At 39.9% G+C, this 23,455-nt stretch overlaps 1 protein-coding gene across 1 annotated transcript in view; it reads right to left on the bottom strand.

Moving 5' to 3' along the window:
• APOO (apolipoprotein O) overlaps positions 1-23,455 on the bottom strand; it is a 53,502-nt gene that overhangs the window by 15,043 nt on the left and 15,004 nt on the right. Inside the window, exons 2-6 of the mRNA XM_005904035.2 lie at positions 13,948-14,055; positions 12,657-12,776; positions 10,102-10,156; positions 7,326-7,421; positions 2,503-2,594 (exon numbers count right to left, since the gene is read on the bottom strand). Coding sequence (XP_005904097.1) covers positions 2,503-2,594; positions 7,326-7,421; positions 10,102-10,156; positions 12,657-12,776; positions 13,948-14,055 — 471 coding nt within the window. The remainder of the gene's footprint in view (positions 1-2,502; positions 2,595-7,325; positions 7,422-10,101; positions 10,157-12,656; positions 12,777-13,947; positions 14,056-23,455) is intronic.

Below are 23,455 nucleotides of genomic sequence, written 5' to 3'. Positions count from 1 at the left end.
TAACAATCCTATATGGTAAGTAGGCAAAGATTATTAGGATATATTCAGAGGCCAAATGACTCATCCAAGGTCACAATGCTAGTAAACCCAGCCTTTGGCTGCAACACACTGGTTTCTTACAAGTTATATTCTTCCAGTTGTGCCAACTGTTCTTAAAATATGATATGATGTGATTCTCAGACTCATTGGTAGATGTAACAAGCATTTACTATCAGTATGGCACTGTTCTCAGTGTTTTAAATTTCTGAGAGAAAAATAATATTCACCCATCACTTTCAGAGTTTTCTGACAATATTTCAAACACTACTGAACAGAAAACAAAACTTTAAAAGTGATTAAGTGGCTTGTCCAAGGTCATGGCATTCATTAGGAGGGAAAAAAAGAGGAAGTAGAAAAGAAACTGTGAAATAGGAACTAATTCTCTTTTGATCACTGATGTTTGTTTTGTTTTATTGTGCAAAATACACATAATATAAAATTTACCATTTTAACCACTTCTAGGTGTACAATTCAGTGGTAATTACATTCACAATGTTATGTGACCATCACCACCACTATTTTCAGAACTTTTTCATCATTCCAAACAGATCACTAATGTTTTATATCTAGTGAAAACAGTTAATTGCTTTGTTCTGGCTTACTCTAGGTACAAAAAAAAAGACAAAACTCTTTCCCACTGACTTTAAAAATAAATTAGAATACAACTCAGATTTGTAGGCTACTATCTTGGTTGTGAATACAAAAAATTCTTTTGCAATGCATGCTGTGGCATGGAAGATTAAAAAAAAGACCTCTACTCAGAGGGCTACTACATATGCTTCTCAACCACCAGCCAATTTACTATTTAAACCATAACAGACTGAGATGATGTTTGATTATTTTTGTGATCTAGGGCAGGCAGACATGATTCACTGTTCCAGAGCTGGGACTGAAGCAGACAGAGGATCAGTAACTGCCTCCAGGACTGCTATAAACAACGCCAAACCCATGTTATAAAGATTGTACTGGTATTTGCCACCAAAGCCAACAATTTCCCACAGCTGGATCCACTGGGCTCCCACCTACAACTGGAGCACCATCCAGGAATCTAGACTTGATGATATTGTAAGGACTCCAGGGGGCACAGTGTCTGGACGGACTGGCTCAGAGCTTCAGGAACTAGTTCTGGTGATGGCACTGCTCTTCTTCCTAGAAACCAGTCTCAGTGTGATATGGCAGTTCTAGCAAATGAATCCCCATCTCCAAAAGCTACCTAGGATCTCAAAACTTTAAGTCAGCCTCGTTCTTGCCAGTTTTCCAAGGGATTTCATGTGTACAGTCCCTCCGAGTCCAGACACCACTGCCCTGAGGGAGTCTAGTCTTTATCAGTGGTTCTCAAATATTATGGGCTTGCAAAAACCCTACAGAGGGCCTGCTAAAACACAGACTGCTGGCCCTAACTCTCAGTGTCTAAGTCAACAGGTCTGGGTTGGGGCCTGAAAACCTGCATTTCTAATAAGTTCCCAGGTGATCCTGATCCCACTGATCCAGGGACTACAGTCTGAGAACTGCTGGTCCAGCTGTTATGGACTGAACTGTGTCCCCCAAAACTCATGTGTTGAAGCCCTAACCCACAATGTGACTGTTTGGAGAAAGGGCCTTTAAAGAGGTAATTAAGGTCAAGTGAAGTCATAAGGGTGGAGCTCTAATCCACTGGTGTCATTATAAGACAAGGATGACACATCAGGAAAGTGTGTATACAGTGACAAGGCTACACGAGGACACGGAGAAGGTGGCCATCTGCAAGTCAAGGAGAGAGGCCTCAGGAGAAACCAACCCTGCTCACACCTTGCTCTTGGGCTTCCAGCCTTCAGAACTGTGAGAAAATAAATTTCCATTATTTAAGCCTCACAGGCTTGGTATTTTGTCATGGCAGCTTGAGCTGATGAAGGCATCAGCTGTACTCGTGTCTCGGCCACTATGTTCTACCTGCCAGGATGCCATCAAGCTGAGGCCTCAAGGGTAAGAAAGGATCAGCCAACTGACAGCCCTAAAAAGGGCATTCCCAACAGAGCGAACTGCACTCCCTGAAGTCCCCAGCAAGGAAAGTGAGGCTGGCACCAGACGAGGGGGAAGGCGCAGAGGGCCAGAGCACAAGGCCCATGCCTACAATGCCAGGGAAGGCAGGCTATGACCAGGTACGCCCAACCTGAGAATGATCTATAAACACCAACTCTGGAATTTGAGTCTCTAGGCTCCCATGTAATTATGCAAAAAAGGTATATTAAATTTTCTTTGATTAATACTCAAATTAGCTTGTCTTCTCTGAATACTGACATTGAAAGGAGGGCCAGAACTGAGGAGAAAACCATTTAAATTTGCTGCAAAACCATTTAAATCTATATGTGCAAAGAAATTTTACTCTGGTATTATAAAGTCTGCAAAATAAAATTAAATGAAGCAGTAAACCCATACATACACGAGCAAGAACAAGGGACATGCAAGCTTACTGATATAACTTACCTGGACAAATACAATGGCTTGTTGTGGATAATAAAGAGAGGCAGCAAATCCCATGAAACCAGGTGGATATACCAGCTTCTTTATCTTTGAACCTATTAAATAAAAGGTTGTGGACACCATCAGAAGATTTATTATCTCTATCATCACAGTTTGCCTTATACATCTAACACTGTGTAAGACTCCTTCACACCATGCCAGTGCCAAATTGCTGTGGTTAGGGCATCTCTCCAGACAAAATCTTAAAAGGGGCACAAGGTACCTCTACAGAAATGCCATGGATTTGCTGCTGAGAGCCAAGACAGCTGGTGTAACAGCATGTGTGTGTTGAAGGAGAGAGTCCAGCCTCACTCAGGTGGGCATTGTCACCACTCTCCTTTAAGGTCAGTTCCCTCTCAGCTCACCCAGAGAGAGAACCTGCTTCTCAACAAGTCCCATCTATATGTAAAAAGTTCTTATTAGAGTTTCAATCGCCTTGCTCTTAAATATGACTGTACAACAGAGGAAAGGTGAAGAAAGCTCACAACATAAAAGAGGACATCAAGACAAGAAAGACAGAAAAATGACCAAAGGAAAAATAACTTAAAACCAAATCAAACTTGTTGTTAGGTATCATCAATAAATTTAAGGAGCTACTGCATTAAAAGAAAAATGAGCTTTGTGAAACACAGCAGAAAAGAGCTCTTGGAAATGACCAAAGTAAAATAATTCAAAAGAAGAAAATAATCAAGAATACATAAGAGGAATCTGATAGGGGCTCCCCAGAGGGCTGAGTGGTAAAGAATCTGCCTGCCAGTGCAGGAGACGCAAGTTCGATCCCTGGGTTGGGAAGATCCCCTGGAGAAGGAAATGGCAATCCACTCCAATATTCTTTCCTGGGAAATCCCATGGACAGAGGAGCCTGGTGGGATACAGTCCATGGGATTGCGAAGAGTTGGACACAGCTGAGCAACTGAGCACTGTGCACAGAGAAAGCTGATAGGCAGCTGCTCTTGAGTTTCTAGCTCCAACTGGTGCACACAATGACCTGGGGGTCCTAGAAGTTCTGGAAGGAAGTACAATCCCCTGCTTCCCTGCCTGTTTCCACCCCCACACTTCCCAAGAAGCCAGTGATGTAGACTGCAACTGTCAGCATGGCCAGAGGGAGCCTCCAGAAGGCAACAACAAAGGGCAACAACCACCTGCCCTCCTTGAGTGGCCTGGCTGGGCCTACTTCCTCTGAATAATCATCCATTCATCTCTCTTCCAGAGAGATACCTCTTGTCCTCACCACAGTCCTGGCCACCCTCATCACCATTATCTGCTAAATGCCCAAGAAACCTATCCGTATGATCCAGCAATCCCTCTTTCGGGTGTATATCCAAAGGAAACGAAGTCAGTAACCTGAAATACCTCATGTTCATTGCAGCATTATTCACAATAGTGAATGAAAACAAACTAAATGTCTGGAGTGGAGGAATGGATAAAGAAACTATGGTATACATTTGCAATGGAATATTATTAAGCCTTTAAAAATAAGGACATTCTACCATGTGCAAAAATATGGATGAACCTAGAGGACATTATGCTAAGTGAAATAATTCAGACAGAGAAAGAAAAAACAGCACATGATTTCACTGATATGTAGAAGCTAAAAAAGTCAAATATACAGAAGCAAAGAGTAGAAGGGTGGCTATCAAGAGTAGGGAGGTGGGAGAAATGTGGAGATATTGATCAAAGGATACAAAGATGCAGTTATGTAGGATGAGTAAGTCTAGAGATCTAATGTGCAGTATGAGAACTACAGTTAATAATACTGAACCCTGGACATTTACTGAGAGGAGATTTCAGATGCTCTCATCACAAAAAAGGTAACTATGTGAGAAGATATATTAATTAGCTCCACTCCAGTAATCATTTCACTATTTATACACATATGTTGTTGCTGCTGCTGTTCAGTCGCCCAGCTGTGTCAGACTCTTTGCTACCCCATGGACTGCAACACACCAGGCCACTCTGTCCCTCACCATCTTCTGAAATTTGCCCAAGTTCATGTCCATTGCATTGGTGATGCCATGCAGCCATCTCATCCTCTGACACCCTCTTCTCCTTCTGCCCTCAATCTTTTCCAGCATCAGGGACTTTTCCAATGAGTCAGCTGTTCTCATCAGATGACCAAAATACTGGAGTTTCAACTTTAGCATCAGTCCTTCCAGCAAGTATTCAGGGTTGATTTCCCTTAAGATTGACTGGTTTGATCTCCTTGCTGTCCAAGGGACTCTCAGGAATCTTCTCCAGCATCACAGTTCGAAGGTGTCAATTCTTCAGTGCTCTGTCTTCTTTACAGTCCAGCTCTCACAACCGTACATGACCACTGGGAAGACCATAGCCTCCACTATACGGACTTTGTCAGTAATGTCTCTGCTTTTCAGCACACTGTCTAGGTATGTCATAGCTTTCCTGCCAAGAAGCAACCGTCTTCTGATTTCATGGCTGCAGTCACCATCCATAGTGATTTTGGAGCCCAGGAGGAAATCTGTCACTACTTCCACCTTTCCCCCCCTCTATCTGCCATGAAGTAATGGGGCCAGATGCCATGATCTTAGTTTTTTTAAATACTTAGTTTTAAGCTGGCTCTTTCACTCTCCTCCTTCACACTTATCAAGAGGTTCTTTAGTTCCTCTTTGCTTTCTGCCATTAGAGTGGGATCATGCACGTATCTGAGGCTGTTGATGTTTCTCCCACCTATCTTGATTCCAGGCTGTAACTCATCCAGCCTGGCATTTCTCATAATGTGCTCAGTGTATAAACAAATAGGGTGACAGCAGACAGCCCTGTCATATACATATACACATATCAAAACATCACTTTGTATACCTTAAATACATATATATTTTTATTATAATTTTTCTACTTTAAGTACAACATACTCTATAATAATTAATATTACTTTACAAAATGGGGAGGGGGGAAATTATGCTTGAAAGGATAAACAATTGCCTAGCATTTTAGAGATATTTACTATCAAAATAAAAGTCCTAATTATAAATGAAACCTGTCTATTGAGTTGTCAAGCCTTGGTTAATTTGTATACAAGCAATTCATACAACTGTGTGTACTTAAGAAAAAAAACTGAATTTCTTTATTAAAAAATAAAATAAAATTATATTAAGATAAATACAATGTTTGAAAAAGAAAGAAAAGAAATCCTACCAGGACAGACTTAGCCCATCATACTGCTGCCAGCATCTACCTAAAGGGGCCTGCAAATCACTCTGACCACCCTCCCACTCATTTTGCTTAGGAACCCCCACCCAGGCTCCTATATCCCAGCACCCATGGGAAAAGATCTATTGTACAGTATGTGTGTATGTGTACTTTTCTGGAAAAGAATTAAGGTTTTAAAGTATTTTAATACAACTAGAGCTCTCTCAGGAAAAGGGAGAGGGGAACATGTAAACAAACAAGCAAATAAAGACAAAGGCAAAGGCCCCACAGCAGCAGATGTCCTTCTGTTGCTGATCTGCTCAGGGGAGCACAGTTCCCGGTCATCCTCAGGACGGTCAGCCCAGTGGATGTGCGGAGGATGAACACAGTGCAGAGCGCATGCATGGCACAGGGAGCTGTAAAACTGTTCCATGTGCTCTCCCCACGGAGAGGGAAGGAGGAAGCTAATCTCACTTGATTCCACATTCCTGGCTCCCTAACAGCCAGTCAACATTCCAACACCCTGGCCTTGGGATCTCCATAAATTCTAAACACTATCTAAATAAGATAGGAATGCTTTTTTGGACAGCTTTACAGAAGGAGGGGAAAGAAGTTTGGGACAAAAAGCTGATTCAACTATTGCCCAAGTCGATTAGCAAAAATAAACTCTGCTTTTAATTCTTATATATTCTGCACCAAATGGGAGGAGGACACAGGAACTACAACAGGACCGCACTCTTCCGTATTGTAAAAGAACAGTTAAGGCAGGTATAGAAAGGTTCTTAATACTGAGAAACAGTTATCAAACTAGTCTCTATAGTCATCTCTTATTGGAACCTGATTACAGGCTTCATAATCTTTCTAATTTAGAAAATTTTGTAATCTGAATTTTATAACCAGTGAAACTTCCAAGTAGTTCATAACAAATTCATCTCATTACGGTAAAGTATTTTATCATCCTGTATTTCCTATAAATACTTTGTAATCCAGTAGTAAGATGTAGTAATATCTCTAAGTTGATATTTGTTAGCTTCTAACTTTAAGTATTTTAAAAGATTTTTTTTATCATCACTGACTGAAGCTATAAGACATCAAGAAATTATAAGCTATGAAATCACTGTACTGTGATTAATAGCCTGATTTGTTTTACTTTCTAATCTTTTATATTACAAAAAAATACTACAGTGCACAACCTTGAACATATGCCATTCTACATGTGTACAATAACATTTAAGAGGTAAACTGCCAGAATTCCAACCAATTAGCCTGATCTTAATAGTGAAATATTTAGAAACAGTTTCTCAGGTGTGACAGGTCTTAGTTAACAAAAGTTCACTTTCTGTACTGAAGAGCAACAGGAATTTGACCAAGTAAATGAAGTAAATGTGCCTATGAAGGATAACTAACTTATTTAAATCAAAAGTACATAATTTTTTTCATTTTTTTTTTACAATTTCTATATATGTTTAAAATCAAATATACTGGAGAAAATAATGATATCAATTATACACCAAGAAGGCTATATGCAGAAGCCAATTCATTATTCCAAAAACTGATAAATGAAAACAAAGAACCAAACATATATCTTATCTCTGATTTATGAATTTTTTTCTTAAAAAAAACTACAAAATTGTACCTACCTCTAGCCAAAACGAGTCCAACAACTCCAGCAAAACCAATAACACCAAGTCTTGGAAAAAATCCAGGAGGTGCATTTTGGAGATATTCATAGCTGTCTACAATAGAATCAGACCAGAAAATAGTACCATAAATTGCTCATTAATAAATAAAACACACACACCAAGTGTATTTCAATTAAAAATAAATAAAAATAAACAAAAAGAACAAAACAGTAAGTCATATATAAAAGTATATGTAGTATCAAATACTTTTCAAATAATGTAGTCTGCTGTTAATATGCTTCAACAAGTTCTTTTTATGTGAGAGATAAACATGATTTACTAGTCACATAGTAAGTATCCAATTCTCAAACACTTTTTAGTCTGATGATAATCTGGCAGTAACATTAGATTATCTTCATAATTCTTGAAGGCAACAGATCTGAATCAATTATTTGTAAAGGGAGAAATACAACTACAGGAACCTCTCGCTATTCAAACACAGGATCAGAATAAACTTGGATAAATCTTTGGACAGATGTGTCACTGTCTGAAGCTTTGTTGACTGCTCTCTAAAACTCAGAAGCCAAATATATCAGACTCAGGGGGAAAAAAAACATATCTTTTGCCATCTGAATTCATTATTCAGACTCAAGAAATGAAAAATCTAAACACTGAAGGAAACTTGTAGCGCAAGTACATGCGGGAAATAGTCACTGTTGATAGATAAATACAAACAAATGCAACATGTGAGCCTACTTGCCACGCCTGAACATGCCTGATGACCTCATTTGCACGATGCCTCCTCAGAACTCCTTCCCTGACTGCTTCCATCTCCCCAATCTCTGTTAAACTAGTCTCCTTCCTCTGTACCTTCGATGGTGGTCTACGAATGCCTCTGTATTTGAGATAGTATTGGACACTTTATTATATGCACCTCAGTGGTTGTGACCACTGTCTTCCTCAGCCTCTCTCTTCAATGCCTGCCATGGTGGTGACTTAACAAATGAAAGTGGAACCAAACTAACTGGAATACTCTGTAATTCTCTCCTCCAGATAAGACTAGACACATGCCAGTTTTCCTTTCCTTGGGTTCTTTGGGAACTGTGGTGATCATTTTAAATACTGCTATAGGGTTTGTGCTGCTGCTAAGTCACTTCAGTCGTGTCTGACTCTGTGTGACCCCACAGACGGCAGCCCACCAGGCTCCCCCGTCCCTGGGATTCTCCAGGCAAGAACACTGGAGTGGGTTGCCGTTTCCTTCTCCAATGCATGAAAATGCAAAGTAAAAGTGAAGTCGCTCAGTCATGTCTGACTCTTCGTGACCCCATGGACTGTAGCCTACCAGGCTCCTCCGTCCATGGAATTTTCCAGGCAAGAGTACTGGAGTGGGGTGCCACTGCCTTCTCCAATAGGGTTTGTGCTGTTTGCACCAATTCCTGTCTTGCCTTTAACCTGATTTTAACTTGCCTGGGTCATTTGAGGCAATTTTCTACTTCTCTTTATTTTTGCCTACCAGCATGTTATTTTCAACTGTAGCCATGAACACAGAGCAGGTGATAGGACACCCAGATCCCTTGGTGAGCTGAGCCAAAGCGGGAAAATCACAAAGAAATGGGACTCTAAGACTGCACTGAAGCTGAAGTCCAGCTTCTAGTTAACACATCTTGGCTGTGACTGCTGGGAAATGGAGTGGTTGCCTTGGCAGACAACAACGCAACTCATAATGGAATGTTTCTTCTTAAGAGCCTTTGCGGTAACTGAGTCCAAGAGAAGAAAAAAAAGACTCATATTGCAAATACTGCTTACTTCTATGGGAAATGACAGGTGACAACAAAGAGATCACCTCAGTCACACAGAGATAAAAGATCAGGACATCTTTAGCTTCCTGAGGGAAAAAAAGAAGGTAACAAAGTACCTAATTGCCAGAGTTGTTATGAGGATTCTATATCAATTAATACTTGCAAGTCACATAGATTAGCCCCTGATACTTAACAAGCACTGAATAACTGTTTTTAAAATTAAGATATTAATCCACATGAATAATTTAAAGAACTGGTAAGCCACTAATATGTCTATCTTCAAAGGAAGACTTTATTTATATGGTAGGTAGTCTCAGGGGTATTAGCACATCAATGCTCTGATGATCTTCACAGAGAAATAAATTGTACTCATGTTTATTCTGTCATGGAAACAAACACTTGTAAAAGAAGAGGATGATTGGTTTAGATGCCCAATAAAGGGAATGAAATATGATCAATGTCTATTAATTTCCTAATATTAGTTGAACACAAGACTGTGAAATCAGTTTATGGGTGTACGTGTTAAGTGAATGTGAAAAACAATTAAAGATGATAAAAAACAAATGAAAACATGTAAGAACACATGAATCATGCAATAAAGCCTTTCCTAGGCACACTAGCCTAGTTCCTTCCTGCATCTAGACTTCTATAACATGTGTTAATAGCCATGCCAATGAGCGATCCTGATTCCGAAAACCTATAGATGAGCTAGGACACTGCATCTAGAAACAGATTAAAAAAGAAAATCCAGTGTATCTGCACCTGCTAGGTCAACAATCCTAATGATCCTGAAGAGACTTACCTGAATGAGAACACTAGTTTCCTGAAATCTGATGGAAAAAAACAGATCCTCTTTCCAGAAATTTCCAAATAGCTCTAAAATTCTACATATAATTTTAAGGAATTCACAGATCCCCTGAAGTCCATCCACGGAATACCAGTTAAAACATCCAATGTCAAACAAACTGACTGTGCCTAATTAAAAATCAACTTACCTAAGCCCCACTGAACCAAACTTTGAATCTTGGGCTTATTTTGGGAGTACTTTTCCTAAAAAGATAAAAAAAAGAATGAATAGACTTTTTTGATTAGAAAGTAACAATAAATATGTATTTGTCTTTACTGAATAAATTATCATGTTATTAGCACTTCTTGAACAAAGGGATTTACTGTCTATCTGAGGGGTTTTGTGTTGTTTTTTTTGTTTTGTAATTTCCCGTTCACCACAAATTGCTTAGCAGAATGGCTTATTATTGCCACAGGAAGCAAAGATTTCAAATAGAGTGGTTTCAACAACCCAGCCTTTTTATTCTTCTACTGAAACTGAAGAGGATGAAAAACACTCAATCCCCTCGATAATTAAAGTGGAAATCCTTTCCCTGTGAGATTAAATCTTTAATATTAAGTCTATTTCCTGATTTGCCATGATTTTAGAGCCTGTATCTGAAAACTGCCCATTTGAAGCAGAAATGACCCAATTTAATGTGACAAAGGAGTCTATATCCAGATTTGGAGACACGTACCCCAATCTTGAGCAAATGAAGTATTAACATTCTCTTAATAATAAAAAGACTTTTTACATGAACATCAGATGATCCTAAAGAAAACTAGGAACTAGGCTAGAAAGTATCCACCTTCAAGAAGTCTACAGTAAAAAATGGAAAAAGAGATATGTGGGTATTAGAAGATACCAGAACCAGCTGCCACTTGGAAAATGATTTGTTTATTTTAATTCAATTCAAGTCAGAGCAAGTTATACTAATACTGTTAAATGGCCTTAAATAATAAATGCTGAATTTAGGGAGGACATAAAGGACATTTAAAAAAAAAATCGAGTACTGCTTCATTAAAATCCATTATTAGTTTTTTCTGCACATAAAAAAAGAAAAGCTACAGATCAATGTTTAGACTGACTGCCCACTTCTTCTGCTGCATAATCTGTTAACTATGAGGAAAAACTAAATCAGTTCTTAAGAATGAGAATCAGTTCTAATTTAAGAAAATTAAATTAGTTCTTAAAGAAAGGGACTAGAACTTGTAGGTCTGAAAATGGAATCAGGAATGAAAAGTACTTTCATTCACGAAGAGTTCAATCTACAGGAAAATAAAAACTAGTATAATCACAAAAAAGCTTTTTTACTTATAAGCAGTACAAATAAACATGTTGATTACTATTCTGTCAGGTTCAGAGGCATTTTGCTGCACTAAGCATCAAGCACAGACAAGAAAGTAAAAAACAAAAAGCAACCTTAGGTTGAAAGGTAAAGAGACAAAGTACTTTTAACCACAAAAAAAAAAAAAAAAAAGCAAGAGAGAAATAATAGTAGTCATGCAGTCATGCCTACATGGTACAAAAATATTTGCAAATGTGCTGACCTTATCTTAACCACCAGCAGATGGTTTAAAAATCTTCTAGAACAAGAGAATAAAGTCTAAATGTGTTACAGCACATTATGTGTAAAATCTTTAGGTATTTCATAACTCTATAATATGGTTATGATACTCTAGTATAATGACCTAATTTATGTTGCTGACAGGGTCTATGTTTACCATTTTCTTTCTAAATTGGTGAACAAAAGTTCAGCACTGGCACAGACAGTGGAAATTTAAAATTTTAAAAGATCTGGATGAAAACTGAGTTTATAAATCTCAATCAAAGTAAATCTAGACCACAGCATACACATCTACATTCTGTTACTTTGTCATCAATTTTCAAAATCAAGTATGGCAAATATATAGATCAAAGTCCACAAAAACATTCTGTAGACTGTAAGCTTCAGTTTCCAATGTTAAAAGCTGCAGATGTGCTTTCATGAACATAATGACATATGTCTGATCTAAAACCTGAGCAGCACAAGTCAATCTGTAGATGCAGATCTTTGATCACTAGAGGAATCATTTCAGTACTCAAACATGTAATTCCACCCTCTTTTAGTTACCTACTCTCTTATTATTGCATTTGAAATGCTCTGTACCCATCGTGCTTAAAGTGGTACTGACTTATAGAATCTGTGAGGAGAGAAACTTCCTAACTTTAATATATATAAATGTTTGCAGTGTACCCTTTTCCTCCTACTAAAGTTCCAGTCCCAGTATCCTCCCTGGTGGACGATAATGTTTTCGTAGCCATGACCAACAAGATAGGTACCATGGGGGAATTCCCTGCTGGTCCAGTGGTTAGGACTCAGACCTTTCACGGCTGTGGCTGGGGTTTAAGCTCTGGTTGGGGAACTAAAACATCCCGTAGGCCAAGCAGGCCTGGCCAAAAAAAAAAAAGATAAGTACCATGGGCCTCTGCTCTCTAGGCAATGTGACACTCTCTGCCCAGTGGGAAGGAAATTCTCTCCGCAGCTATGGCAACAGCTGCCACCAGGAAGTTAGGGCTCTCTGCTCTCTTCCAGAGATGGCACTGATGAACATTTTTAAGGTGGGCACTCTTTAATGTGGGGCCCTTTGTTGTGCCTTTTTCTGAAAACTTAGAGCCAATATAGACTTTTCACTACTGACTCTAAACAGAAATGCATTCATTCTATTTTCAGAATAGCTGTACCTGACACCAACTTGTATATGGTTCGCAATAATGTCGGAGATGAGAGATGCTTTCTTCAAGTTGGGTCCTTGGTTCTTCCACATATTTAGACTGATGCTCAGGAACAGAGTAGAGTGAAAGCTGTAAAGATTGAAAAACAAAACAGAAAAAAATGAAGAAGGGTAGACAGCAATGAAATAATAATCGTCAAATTTATAAGCACCGTATTTCTAGTAATTCATGAACGACAGTGACTAAGCATTACATGCACCCTGAACCTTGCTTTAGACCATCTTTGTACCATACTTACTCTTAATAAGGCCTAGGCCAAGAGAGCAGGGCTCTTCTGAGGTGTCGCAGCCTCCTCCGACCCTGCTTGTAGCAGACAAAGCAGCCCTCTTCACCCATTTTATATACTGGTATTTGTTATTTCACCTTAGATTTAGTTTGAAAAAAGGATTCTATTACTCTAAAGGGTGGGTGGTGGGGTAGGAAAAAAAGCTTGAGAGTAACTGAAGAGTCAGTCTAGACTTAGTTCTAGTCTAGTCTATCCTAGTCATCTTCTAACGATCAGTCTAACGCTAACGAAAGCAGGAGAGCAGGTTTGTTCCCCAGGCAGAGAGGAAATGTTTCAGAGCCACCACGGGCTGCCTGCTTCACCCTCAAAGATGCCACTGCCCCAAGGCCTGAAAAGAAGAGAGGAAAGGGCAAAAAAATAAGCTATTTAGCTTTATGTAAACACCATTCAAGTAACCCTGATCATGACTGAAGGTAGATCTTTATGATACTCTACTCAGAGTATTTTACTTTCAAAAGAAACCAAATAGCCAAAATAATCAGTGGGAAGTAGAGACAAAAAGGAATGTAAACAATGGAGAGATGATTTCCTATTTTATATATTCATATTTATTAAGCATCTACTTATAAGCCTCTAATCCAGCCAAGAAGCAGGATGAGCCCTGGTCTTTAATTGCTTAGGAGAGGAAAAAATGTGAATGTTTTCCTGGCTTAATAAGCAGTCTAGAAGCAGGAAGATCACTTAGAAGTGACTTGTGCTTACAATCTACTGGGATAGAGCAGTTTCCCCAGTAAAAATCTAAGAAATATTCCTTAATTATGCCCTTAGCTAAGTACCATTAATTAAAGTTGAAAAAGCCATAGTGTAGCAGCATCCCACATATAATAACAACTATAAGGAAATATATTTCCTCCTTTTAAATATCTTCCGAATTGTTATATCTTCCTGATAGTCAATTTGTATCCTTCCCAAAGTAACTCTATCAGATATTCAAAATAGATTACAACATATTACCTCATTAACCTTCACAGTATCTTTGTGAGGTGAGTCCTTTTTTGATGATGCATAGACCTTGAAGGTGAGCAGGCTCAGGCTGGCCGGCCCCACGTACCTCTGAATTACCTGAAACACAGAAGCAATTTAAGCTTTCTCCCAATTCTCCAAACTGAAGGTGTGTAAGGTGGGCACACTTGCAACCTCAGCCACTTCTGCTCCAAAGGGCTTATTGTGCATTATGGGAAATAAATGTATTCTTGAAGTTTTATGGAAGTCAGAACCTAAAAAACATGTTCTCATGGACTCAAAATTCCAAGTCACCTTTACCTTCATTTCCAAAAGACAGTAGTTCCTGAGTTTTCTACTTAGCCTTTTAAGTAAAATAAAAGATACACTACACACACACACACACCAATAACAGGGGAAGGAGTTTTTAATGATCTCACCAATTGATTCATTGAACAGAGTGAAGATCCTTTCTGTAATTCTAAGAATGAAATGTTCAGCAGCCCTTGCTTTCCATTCCTACCCAGAGCTGCTCTCCCCTAATCTCAGTTTCTGAACTCACACTCTTTCTGTGCCTTGCTCTCCCTGACCGGGTCACTCATGCCCATGGCTTCAACACAAAGCCAGTGACTCCCAGATATGCAACTCCAGGCCAGAGCTTTCTTCTGAGCTCCCAACTCACTTATCCTATTACTTCTGGACATTTCCACTTGCATGGGACACAAGCTCCCAACACCAAACACACCCAAAACCAGCTCATCAGGATCTTGACTGTGCCTCCAAGTCTATACGAGGCCTGATAGGTGAATGTGTGCTGTAGAATCAAGAAAAGTTTTTAAAAATAATACATTAAAAAAATTAATACAAAGCACTTGACCATCTTGAATCTTTCCACCAGAAATGCCCACTCTTCATCTACTTTTTCTCTCAGGAACGGTGCCACCCTCCAACTAGACAACACAATCAGAAACTCTAAGGTCATCTCCACACCCCCCATTCTATTGGTTATTAAGTCCTGTTAATTCTACCTGTTAAAAAGAACTTAATTTACTCTCTCCTCTTTTCTTCTCCCCTTGGGCCCTTGTTTCTTTTCTGGATTGTTTCAACAGCTTAATTCTAACTGTTCACCTGGCCCTCTGATGACTCAAACCACCGCACTGCAAAAGAATTATCTTTCTAAACTGCAAACCTGAGTTATCCTCTACCTGTATTTGAGATCCTTTGGTATTTATTACCTAGGACTTCTATGTGAGCCTAAGAGGCCCATTTATGATCTGACCCCAACCACCTTCTTAACTTCATCAGTCACTCTGCCTTTTCCCATAAAACTTGGACTCCTGCATTCTTCCCATGCTGTTTTCCAGCTTTATGGGTTCATTCATGCTGGTTCCTCCACCTAGAATGTTCTACACTTGCTTTGCTTTCTGCACAATTGCCCAGGAGCACAGAGGTTTATTGCTTTTCTTGTCTTATTTATCCATTTATTTATGTCTATGAAGTTTTGCCTCCCAAACTAGAAGCCCTTTCAGGATGGGGCTGTGTCTCACCCTGTATTCCTCATGCCTACAACCGTGCTTAACACATTAAAAATGCTCAAGAATAGTTTCTGCCTGCATGAAGGGACAGAACACAGGCAAAAAGTAAATGAGTGGTTGACCTGTTCTAACTACTCAGGCATGATTTTGCATCATGGAAATCCTATTCCTGAGATCTGCAATGCCTGTAATATGAAAGACTAGGCTACTCAGAAATACTCACAAAGCATATAGTGCTAGTTAAAACCTCAAAAGGTCTGTTGAAATTTACTTCTGGAGTCACACACACACACAAAAGGAAATTCCCATATTTCAGAAGCAAACAAAGAGCTGGAAGCTATTTTTTAAAAAAAGAAATGGTTATTACTTAAACTGGTTTAAAAATAATGACCACACCCCGAATCATCAAGTGGAATACTTGAAAGGTATTAATTTCCAGGCAATACTGCCACTAATTTCTTTTGCTTTCAGGATAAAGGTTAGTGAGCCACTGCTGACAGTATGCCCCTCCCCACTCCCCAGGAGATGGCCTATCAGGCTGCTGGTATCTAGAGGTGCCAAATCAGCACTCTCTGCCCTCTGGGTCTGTTCAGACTACTGACAACCCTGCTGATACTGGGGACTTTCCACTGAGCCAGCTGGCTGGCCCCACCCCGACTTTGTTCAATTCCCCTTCTTACCAGCCACAGTTGGTGCCTCATCCCTTTCCCACTTCCCCATCCAAGCATTCTGGGTTCATGCTGACCCCTATTTCCTCCTCATTTGATACAATGCCTTGTGTTGACTTTTTAAATTCTTGATTCCTGCTTTCAATCTTTAATCCTCCCTACTTTTCACATATTTCTTCTCACGGCCTTCTACTGTTTTAATTCAGATTTCTACTTTTATGTTCTTAATGATTAATCTCACTCACTTTCATCTTTTATTTTCAATCTCAACTCATTTACTTTTTAAATTTAACATTTTGCTGGAATTTATATGCATTTTTCCAGTTCTACTGAGAAGTAACTGGCACACATCGCTGCCTAAGTTTGTGTACAGCATGGTTAATTTACATATATTGCAAAACAATTACAAGTTCAGCTAATGTCTATCTTCTAATAAATGACAAAAAGAAACAAATTTTCTCCTTGTGGTGAGAGCTCTTAGGATTAACACTCTGAACAACTCTCGTATCTATTGTACACCACTGTAACCCTAGCCACTATGTTGTGCCTCACATGCCTAGTACTTATTTACCTTATAGCCAAAGGTTTGTACCTTTTGACCACCTTCCTTCGATTCCCCCTCCTCCCATCCTCCACCTATCATAACCAGAATTCTGATCTCTTCTTCTATGAGTTAGGGTTTTTTAGATTCCATTTATAAGTGAGATCACATGATATTTGTCTTTCTGTCTTATATCACTTAGGATAACACCTTTAAGGTCCATCCGTGTTGTCACAAATGGTCGGATTTCATTTTTATGGCTGAACAATATTTCATTATATATATGTATGTGTGTGTGTGCACAATATACATACATTTCTTTATTTACTCATCTATCAATAGACGCCAGGACAAGGAAACAATCTTAAGTGTCTATTGATAGATGAGTAAATAAAGAAATGTATATATATTGTGTACACACACACATACATATATATAATGAAACCTTGTCCTGGCTATTATAAATAACTCTATGAACATGGGGGTGCAGATGCCTTTTTGAGTTTGTGTTTTTGTGTCTCTTGGATGTAGTCCTAGGTGGAATTGCTGGAGCACAATAGTTCTGCTGCTAGTCTTTTTTGAAGACTCTCTACACTGTTTTCCATAGTAGCCCTATCAATTTACAGTCCCACCAACAGTGCACAAGGGCTCCCTTTTCTCCACATCTATGCCAGCATTCATCTCGTCTTTTTCATGATGGCCATTGTAACAGGAGTGAGGTGATAGCTCATTGTGGTTTTAATTTGCATTTTCCTAATGACATGTGATGTTGAACATCCTTTTATGTATCTTCTGGCCTTTTGCATATCATATTTGGAGAAATGTCTATTCAGGTCTTTTGCCCATTTTTTAACTGGGTTATTTGGTTTTTTGTTACTGAGTTGTATGTGTTCTTTCTATGTATTAGATATCAATCCTTTATCAGATGCATGGTATGCAAACATTTTTTTCCATTCCATAGGCTGTCTTTTCACTTTGTTGATGGTGTTTTTTTTTTTTTTTTTGCTGTGCAGCAGTTTTTGAGTTTGATGTAGTCTCACTTGTTTATTTTTTATTCTGCTTCGTGTACTTTAGGTGTCATTAACTTTTTTTTAAGTTTACTTATTTATTTTGGCTGTGCTGGGTCTTCATTGCTTTGTGTGCGGTTTCTCTAGCTGCAGTGAAGCAGGAACGTCTCATTGCAGTGGCTTTTCTTGTTGTGGAGCACAGGCACTAAGTGAGCAGGCTTCAGAAGTTGCAGCACACAGGCTCAGAAGTTGCAGTTCCAGGGCTCTAAAGCATAGGCTTAGCTGCTCCGCAGTATGTGGGATTTTCCCAGACGAGGGATTGAACCTGAGTCTCCTGCACTGGCAGGCAGATTCTTATCTGCTGTGCCTAGGAGTCATTAATCTCTACTTTTCCCCACTCTTGCCCATTTTTCTAGTTTTAATATTATGCTAAGCCTGCCCTTTTATTGCCCAAGTTGTTTTCTTCATCTCCTTCTTCTCCTGTCAGCCTCTCCTGACCCAAGCCTCCCTTCCCTCCCATTCCACAGCAGGAACTGTGGCTCCAAGGGTGGTAGCACTTAAGAAAGCTCTCTCCTGCAGTTGCCCTTTCAGTTTACTGCAGGCTCTCAACAAATTAAAACAACAACAAAACCTCATCCCCAGAGACCTGGGCCATCCAGAAATTAACACCCCCCAGGGCCACAATTCTCTCTGCAGAGGTTTACTTCCGGGTTTCTCAGTCTCAGCAATGCTAACATTTTGAGTTGGATCATTCTCTGTCGGGAGGCTGTCCTGTGCACTGCAGGGGGCACAGCAGCATCCTGGCCGGTACCCACTAGATACTAGTGCAACCTCTCCCAGCTATAAGTCAAAAATGTGTCCAGATACTCACAAAAGTCTCCTTGGAGGTCTCCTCCCGCCTTGAGAAGTGCCAATTTACTTGATTAAATATTATTTCCTGATATCTCTCACCATTTAGATTTTAAGGAAATCTTTATGCTTTAAAATCTGTGGTCTTAGTCCTAATATGCAGTGATAGAAATTAGCATAGTCAATAATTGTCTCCTGAGAAACCTGTATGCAGGTCAAGAAGCAACGGTTAGAACCAGACATGGAACAACAGACTGACTCAAATTTGAGAAAGGAGTACTACAAGGCTTTACACCGTCACCCTGTTTGCTTAACTTCTATGCAGAGTATATCATGTGAAATTCCAGGCTAGATGAATCCCAGGCTAGAATCAAGATTGCTGGAAGAAATATCAACAACCGCAGATATGTAGATGATAACACTCTAATGGCAGAAAGTGAAGAGGAACTAAAGAGCCTCTTGATGAGGGTGAAAGAGGAGAGTGAAAGAGCTGGGTTACAACCCAACATTCAAAAAACTAAGATGATGGCATCTGGTCCCATCGCTTCATGGAAAATAGAAGGGAAAAAGTAGAAACATTGACAGATTTTATTTTCCTGGGCTCCAAAATCACTGTGGACGGTGACAGCAGCCACAAAATTAAAAGACACTTGCTCCTTGGAAGAAAAGCTGTGACAAACTTAGACAGCATATTAAAATATAGAGACATCACTTTGCCGACAAAGGTCCTTATAGTCAGAGCTATGGTTTTTCCAGTTGTCATGTACAGATGTGAGAATTGGACCATAAAGAAGGCTGAGTGCCAAAGAACTGATGCTTCTGAACTGAAGTGCTGGAGAAGACTCTTGAGAATCCCTTGGACTGCAAGGAAATGAAACCACTCAATCCTAAAGAAAACCAACCCTGAATATTCACTGGAAGGACTGATGCTGAAGCTGAAGTTTCAATACTTTGGCCATGTGATGTGAAGAGCTGACTCTTTGGAAAAGACCCTGATGCTGGGTAAGACTGAGGGCAGTAGGAGGAGGAGACAGTGGATGAGATGGTTGGATGGCATCATCAATTCAATGGAATGAGTTTGAGCAAACTCCGGGAGATAGTGGAGGACAGAGGAGCTTGGCGTCCCACAGTCCATGGAGTCACAAAGAGTCAGACACGACTTAAGAACTGAACAACAACAATGCTTGGGAGGTGAAGTGTGTGTGGGGTAGACTTGTGGAGAAGGGGCACAATGGGACTTTCTGCAGTGACAGAAATGATCAATATCTCGATTGGGTGAGAGTTACAGAAGGTGTGTACATTTGTCAAAGCTCTCATTACAATCCGTATAACTTACAACCTGTGCATCTCAGTGTGTATAAATTGTCAAAAAAAATTCATACACACATAAATCATGTCGTTTATGCCAAAATATGGGTGGAAACTGCAGGTCAAGGGTCATTCTCAGGAATGAGTCAGCCATACACCTGACCATGGTAAGGATCTGGTGGTATTGACCTGTGCAGTGGAAACTCACAGAAGAGCCTGGGTAAAGGATCAACAGGCAGAGAAGTCTGATGCTGATTCACTACCCAGCATCTTGGGTGGTTTATTTTCTTTTTTGGTATCAAAGAGGGCTCCTCTTGGTGAGAGACTACTCCATCTGGCTTGACCAGACGTTATCAAAATGGAGATTCTCAATGGTGGGCCCCTACTGGGTGGCTATCATAATTTATCAGAGCTCATATTGACTGTTTGGGTTAAGCTACTCAATATCAGAATTTAAGAAGGAAAGTCTGTTAAAATGGGCAGAGATCACCCCAGGAAAGTGTGAGGGCAATAAAAGCAGCACAGAAGAATCTTCTTCAATCTTTTATCTCCCCAATGAAGAAAAAGAATATGAATCTGCAAGTTTGATGTCCTCAAGAAAGATTTAACCAATGGGTCATAATCACTAAAGTGCTGGCTTTCTGACCTTTTCTTCATGGGCACTCCTGTTATGCTGCCCTGTGAGACATGAACACAAAGGTGTTCTCTCTCCATGAGGGATCCTAACCCATCATGGTACAACCAGACTGAAAATACCTCCTGAGAAGTGAGATCGCCCCTGGACCTCTTCTGGTGAGGGGCTAGGATCTCTAGACTATGTGTACCCATGGCCTGAGCACTCACTGTCCCAAGTGACAGTCTTTGAGGATCTTTCCTTGTTGCCAGGCTCACTCTCCACCTAGGTAGATGGTTTGGCTCAGAAACTGGGTATATATGCACCTTCTAAGAGCCGATTAAACATTCTCTACCTTGAATTAGAAGAGTCTGGTTTGCTAGATCAAAGTCAAGTCCACTCTGTATCTTCAATGAGTGCTAAGCTACAGCCACGGGACTAACTAGATCCAAAGGCTGCACTGCTTTTGGTCCAGCCTATCCTCTGTAGTGTGCCCTTCAGTCACTAGACGCCCCTCCTGGAACTCAGCTAGCTGAAGGTCTCAAATTAAGGAGACCAATGTATTGGCTTCCTTGAGATTTTAAAGGGGTAGCTGTAAGAGACCCATAGTCATAGGGGAAACAGGTCAGCTGGTGACCCTGAGTTTGCAAACTTCAGAGGGAGTGTCATGGAGTTCTCTGGCTCATGTGGTTAAACCCTCTTTCTTTCTGTCTGACTATATTCCCTAAGAATACATCTTATACGTTGTGCTTATCAAGGTATATTCTCCATCTTAGACCTGTGGACTCTGTCTCTCAACTTTTGTTTTACATAGTCCACAGAGCGCTTGATTGTCAATGCAAACTGAGCACCAGGATGGGCAGTTGGTTGGATGGAGCCCTAACAGGAAATATTGTAAAAGAGCAGGCCACCACTGTTCAAAAGGCTTCCACTTCTTGCTCTCTCCACTGGAGCTCATCAAGGACTGACAAGAACAAAAACAAATCTGGCTAGGGAAGTAGTGTTATATAAGATATAACAATTGGAAGAGGTCAACTAGAATTTCATTTTAAAACAAATATTTTTTACATATCTTTTCCACATCAGGTAACATGGGTTTCCCAGGTAGCACCAGTGGTAAGGAACCCACCTGCTAGTGCAGGAGACGTAAGAGACACAGGTTGTATCCCTGGGTCAAGAAGATCTCCTGGGGGAGGGCACAGCAACCTACTCCAGTATTCCTGCCTGTAGAATCACATGGACAGAAGAGCCTGGCACGCTATGGTCCACAGAGTCGCAAAGAGTCAGACAACTGAAGTGAACACACGCATGCACACCATGATACGACACTTAAGCAGACATGGTCCCTGAGAGTTTACAGGAAGCTTATGAGTTAACTCAAAAAAACTCAGGTTATAACTTAAAAAAATTTTTTTTTAAGATTCAGACATAAGATTGAGTTTAGCCTTCAGCACTAGCAGCAAGGGCAGATTCCTGTACATATTTAACTAAGATATGAATCAGGTGAGTTCACACTCAGATCACAATGGGTACCCAGAGGCTAAACTGTCCTTGTTTTGCAAATAAAAGTGTACTGTCCAGAACTCTAGCTCCAGGACAACTTTCTGATTGTGTCCCAGGAAAACTGCTATGCTGTTGCTGTTCAGTCGCTAAGTTGTGTCCGGCTCCTTGCGACCCCACGGACTGCAGCACCCCAGGCTTCCCTGTCCTTCACTATCTCCCAGAATTTGCTCAGATTCATGTCCATTGAATGGGTGAGGCTATCTAACCATCTCATCCTCTGCCACCCCCTTCTCCTTTTGCCATCAATCTTTCCCAGCATCGGGGTCTTTTCTAATGAGTCGGCTCTTTGCATCAGGTGGCCAAAGTATTGGAGCTTAAGGTTCAGCAACAGTCCTTCCAATGAATATTCAGGGTTGATTTTCTTTAGTATTGACTGGTTTCATCTCCTTGCAGTCCAAGGGACTCTCAAGAGTCCCTCAGCTGTGGTCCTTCAGCACCACAGTTCGAAAGCATCAATTCTTTGGCGCTCAGCCTTCTTTATGATCCAACTCTCACATTTGTACACAACTACTGGAAAAACCATAGCTCTGACTAACAGACTGCTTTAGGGACACATAAAAATCTCAAACTGAATCAGTCATCCTCAGAATTATTCAAGGATGCTCAGGAACGGTGGGGCTCAAAACCCTGATAATTTGCTTTATCAATTTTATGGAAAACATAGCATATAGTCTCTCTTATTATTAAGAAGAGTATACTTTTATTCTCCCACCATTACAGATATATTATTTTACTAGAATTTCCACTAAAAATATATGCCAATTTCCTAACATGACACTGTAAATCAACTATAGGTCAATAAAATAAATTTAAATATCTATACATATATATAAATTTAAATATATATACACATATATGAGTGTACATTTCTGTATGTATACATACACACACCAGTTTCCTTTTCAATAAAATGTACTGTGTACCAGGACTGTGTAACGTAAAAGGTTTCAGAATCACCTGGAAATTTTTTTTAGACTCACAGATTCCAATGCCTTCCCCCAGAGTGTCTGATTCAGTAAACCTAAGAGAGTCCCAAGAATCTATTCCCATGATCAGCCAAGTTTAGAAAACCACTATTCCAAAAGCAGATGCTTGAGGAACAATTATTCAACTTAAGTTTGTAAAAACACTGAATTGTACTTACTTTTAAAAACACTTGAAAGGATGAAATGAAAATTGTCCTAAACATAAAAAGAAACAGTGACTGGCCAACTACTAGAGAAGTTACGGGATTTATTTACATTCAAGAAAATCTTTCCCATCTTAAACACAACACAATTCCCTCTACCCCTAGTCCCCTAACTACTGTCCTATCCTTCTATCTCCTTCCACTGACATTAAAAAAAAAAAAAAGACTGGTTAGAAGACAGAACAGTGGATATCCTTAGTGAGCTGGGGAGTAAGCAGAAGGGCCCTGAAGGTTTCTCGAGTACAAG

Source organism: Bos mutus, chromosome X (assembly GCF_027580195.1).
Source record: "Bos mutus isolate GX-2022 chromosome X, NWIPB_WYAK_1.1, whole genome shotgun sequence".
In the NCBI taxonomy this organism is placed as follows: domain Eukaryota; kingdom Metazoa; phylum Chordata; class Mammalia; order Artiodactyla; family Bovidae; genus Bos; species Bos mutus.
The sequence above is the reverse complement of the archived record's forward strand: the minus strand, read 5'-3'. Positions and strand labels throughout refer to the sequence as shown.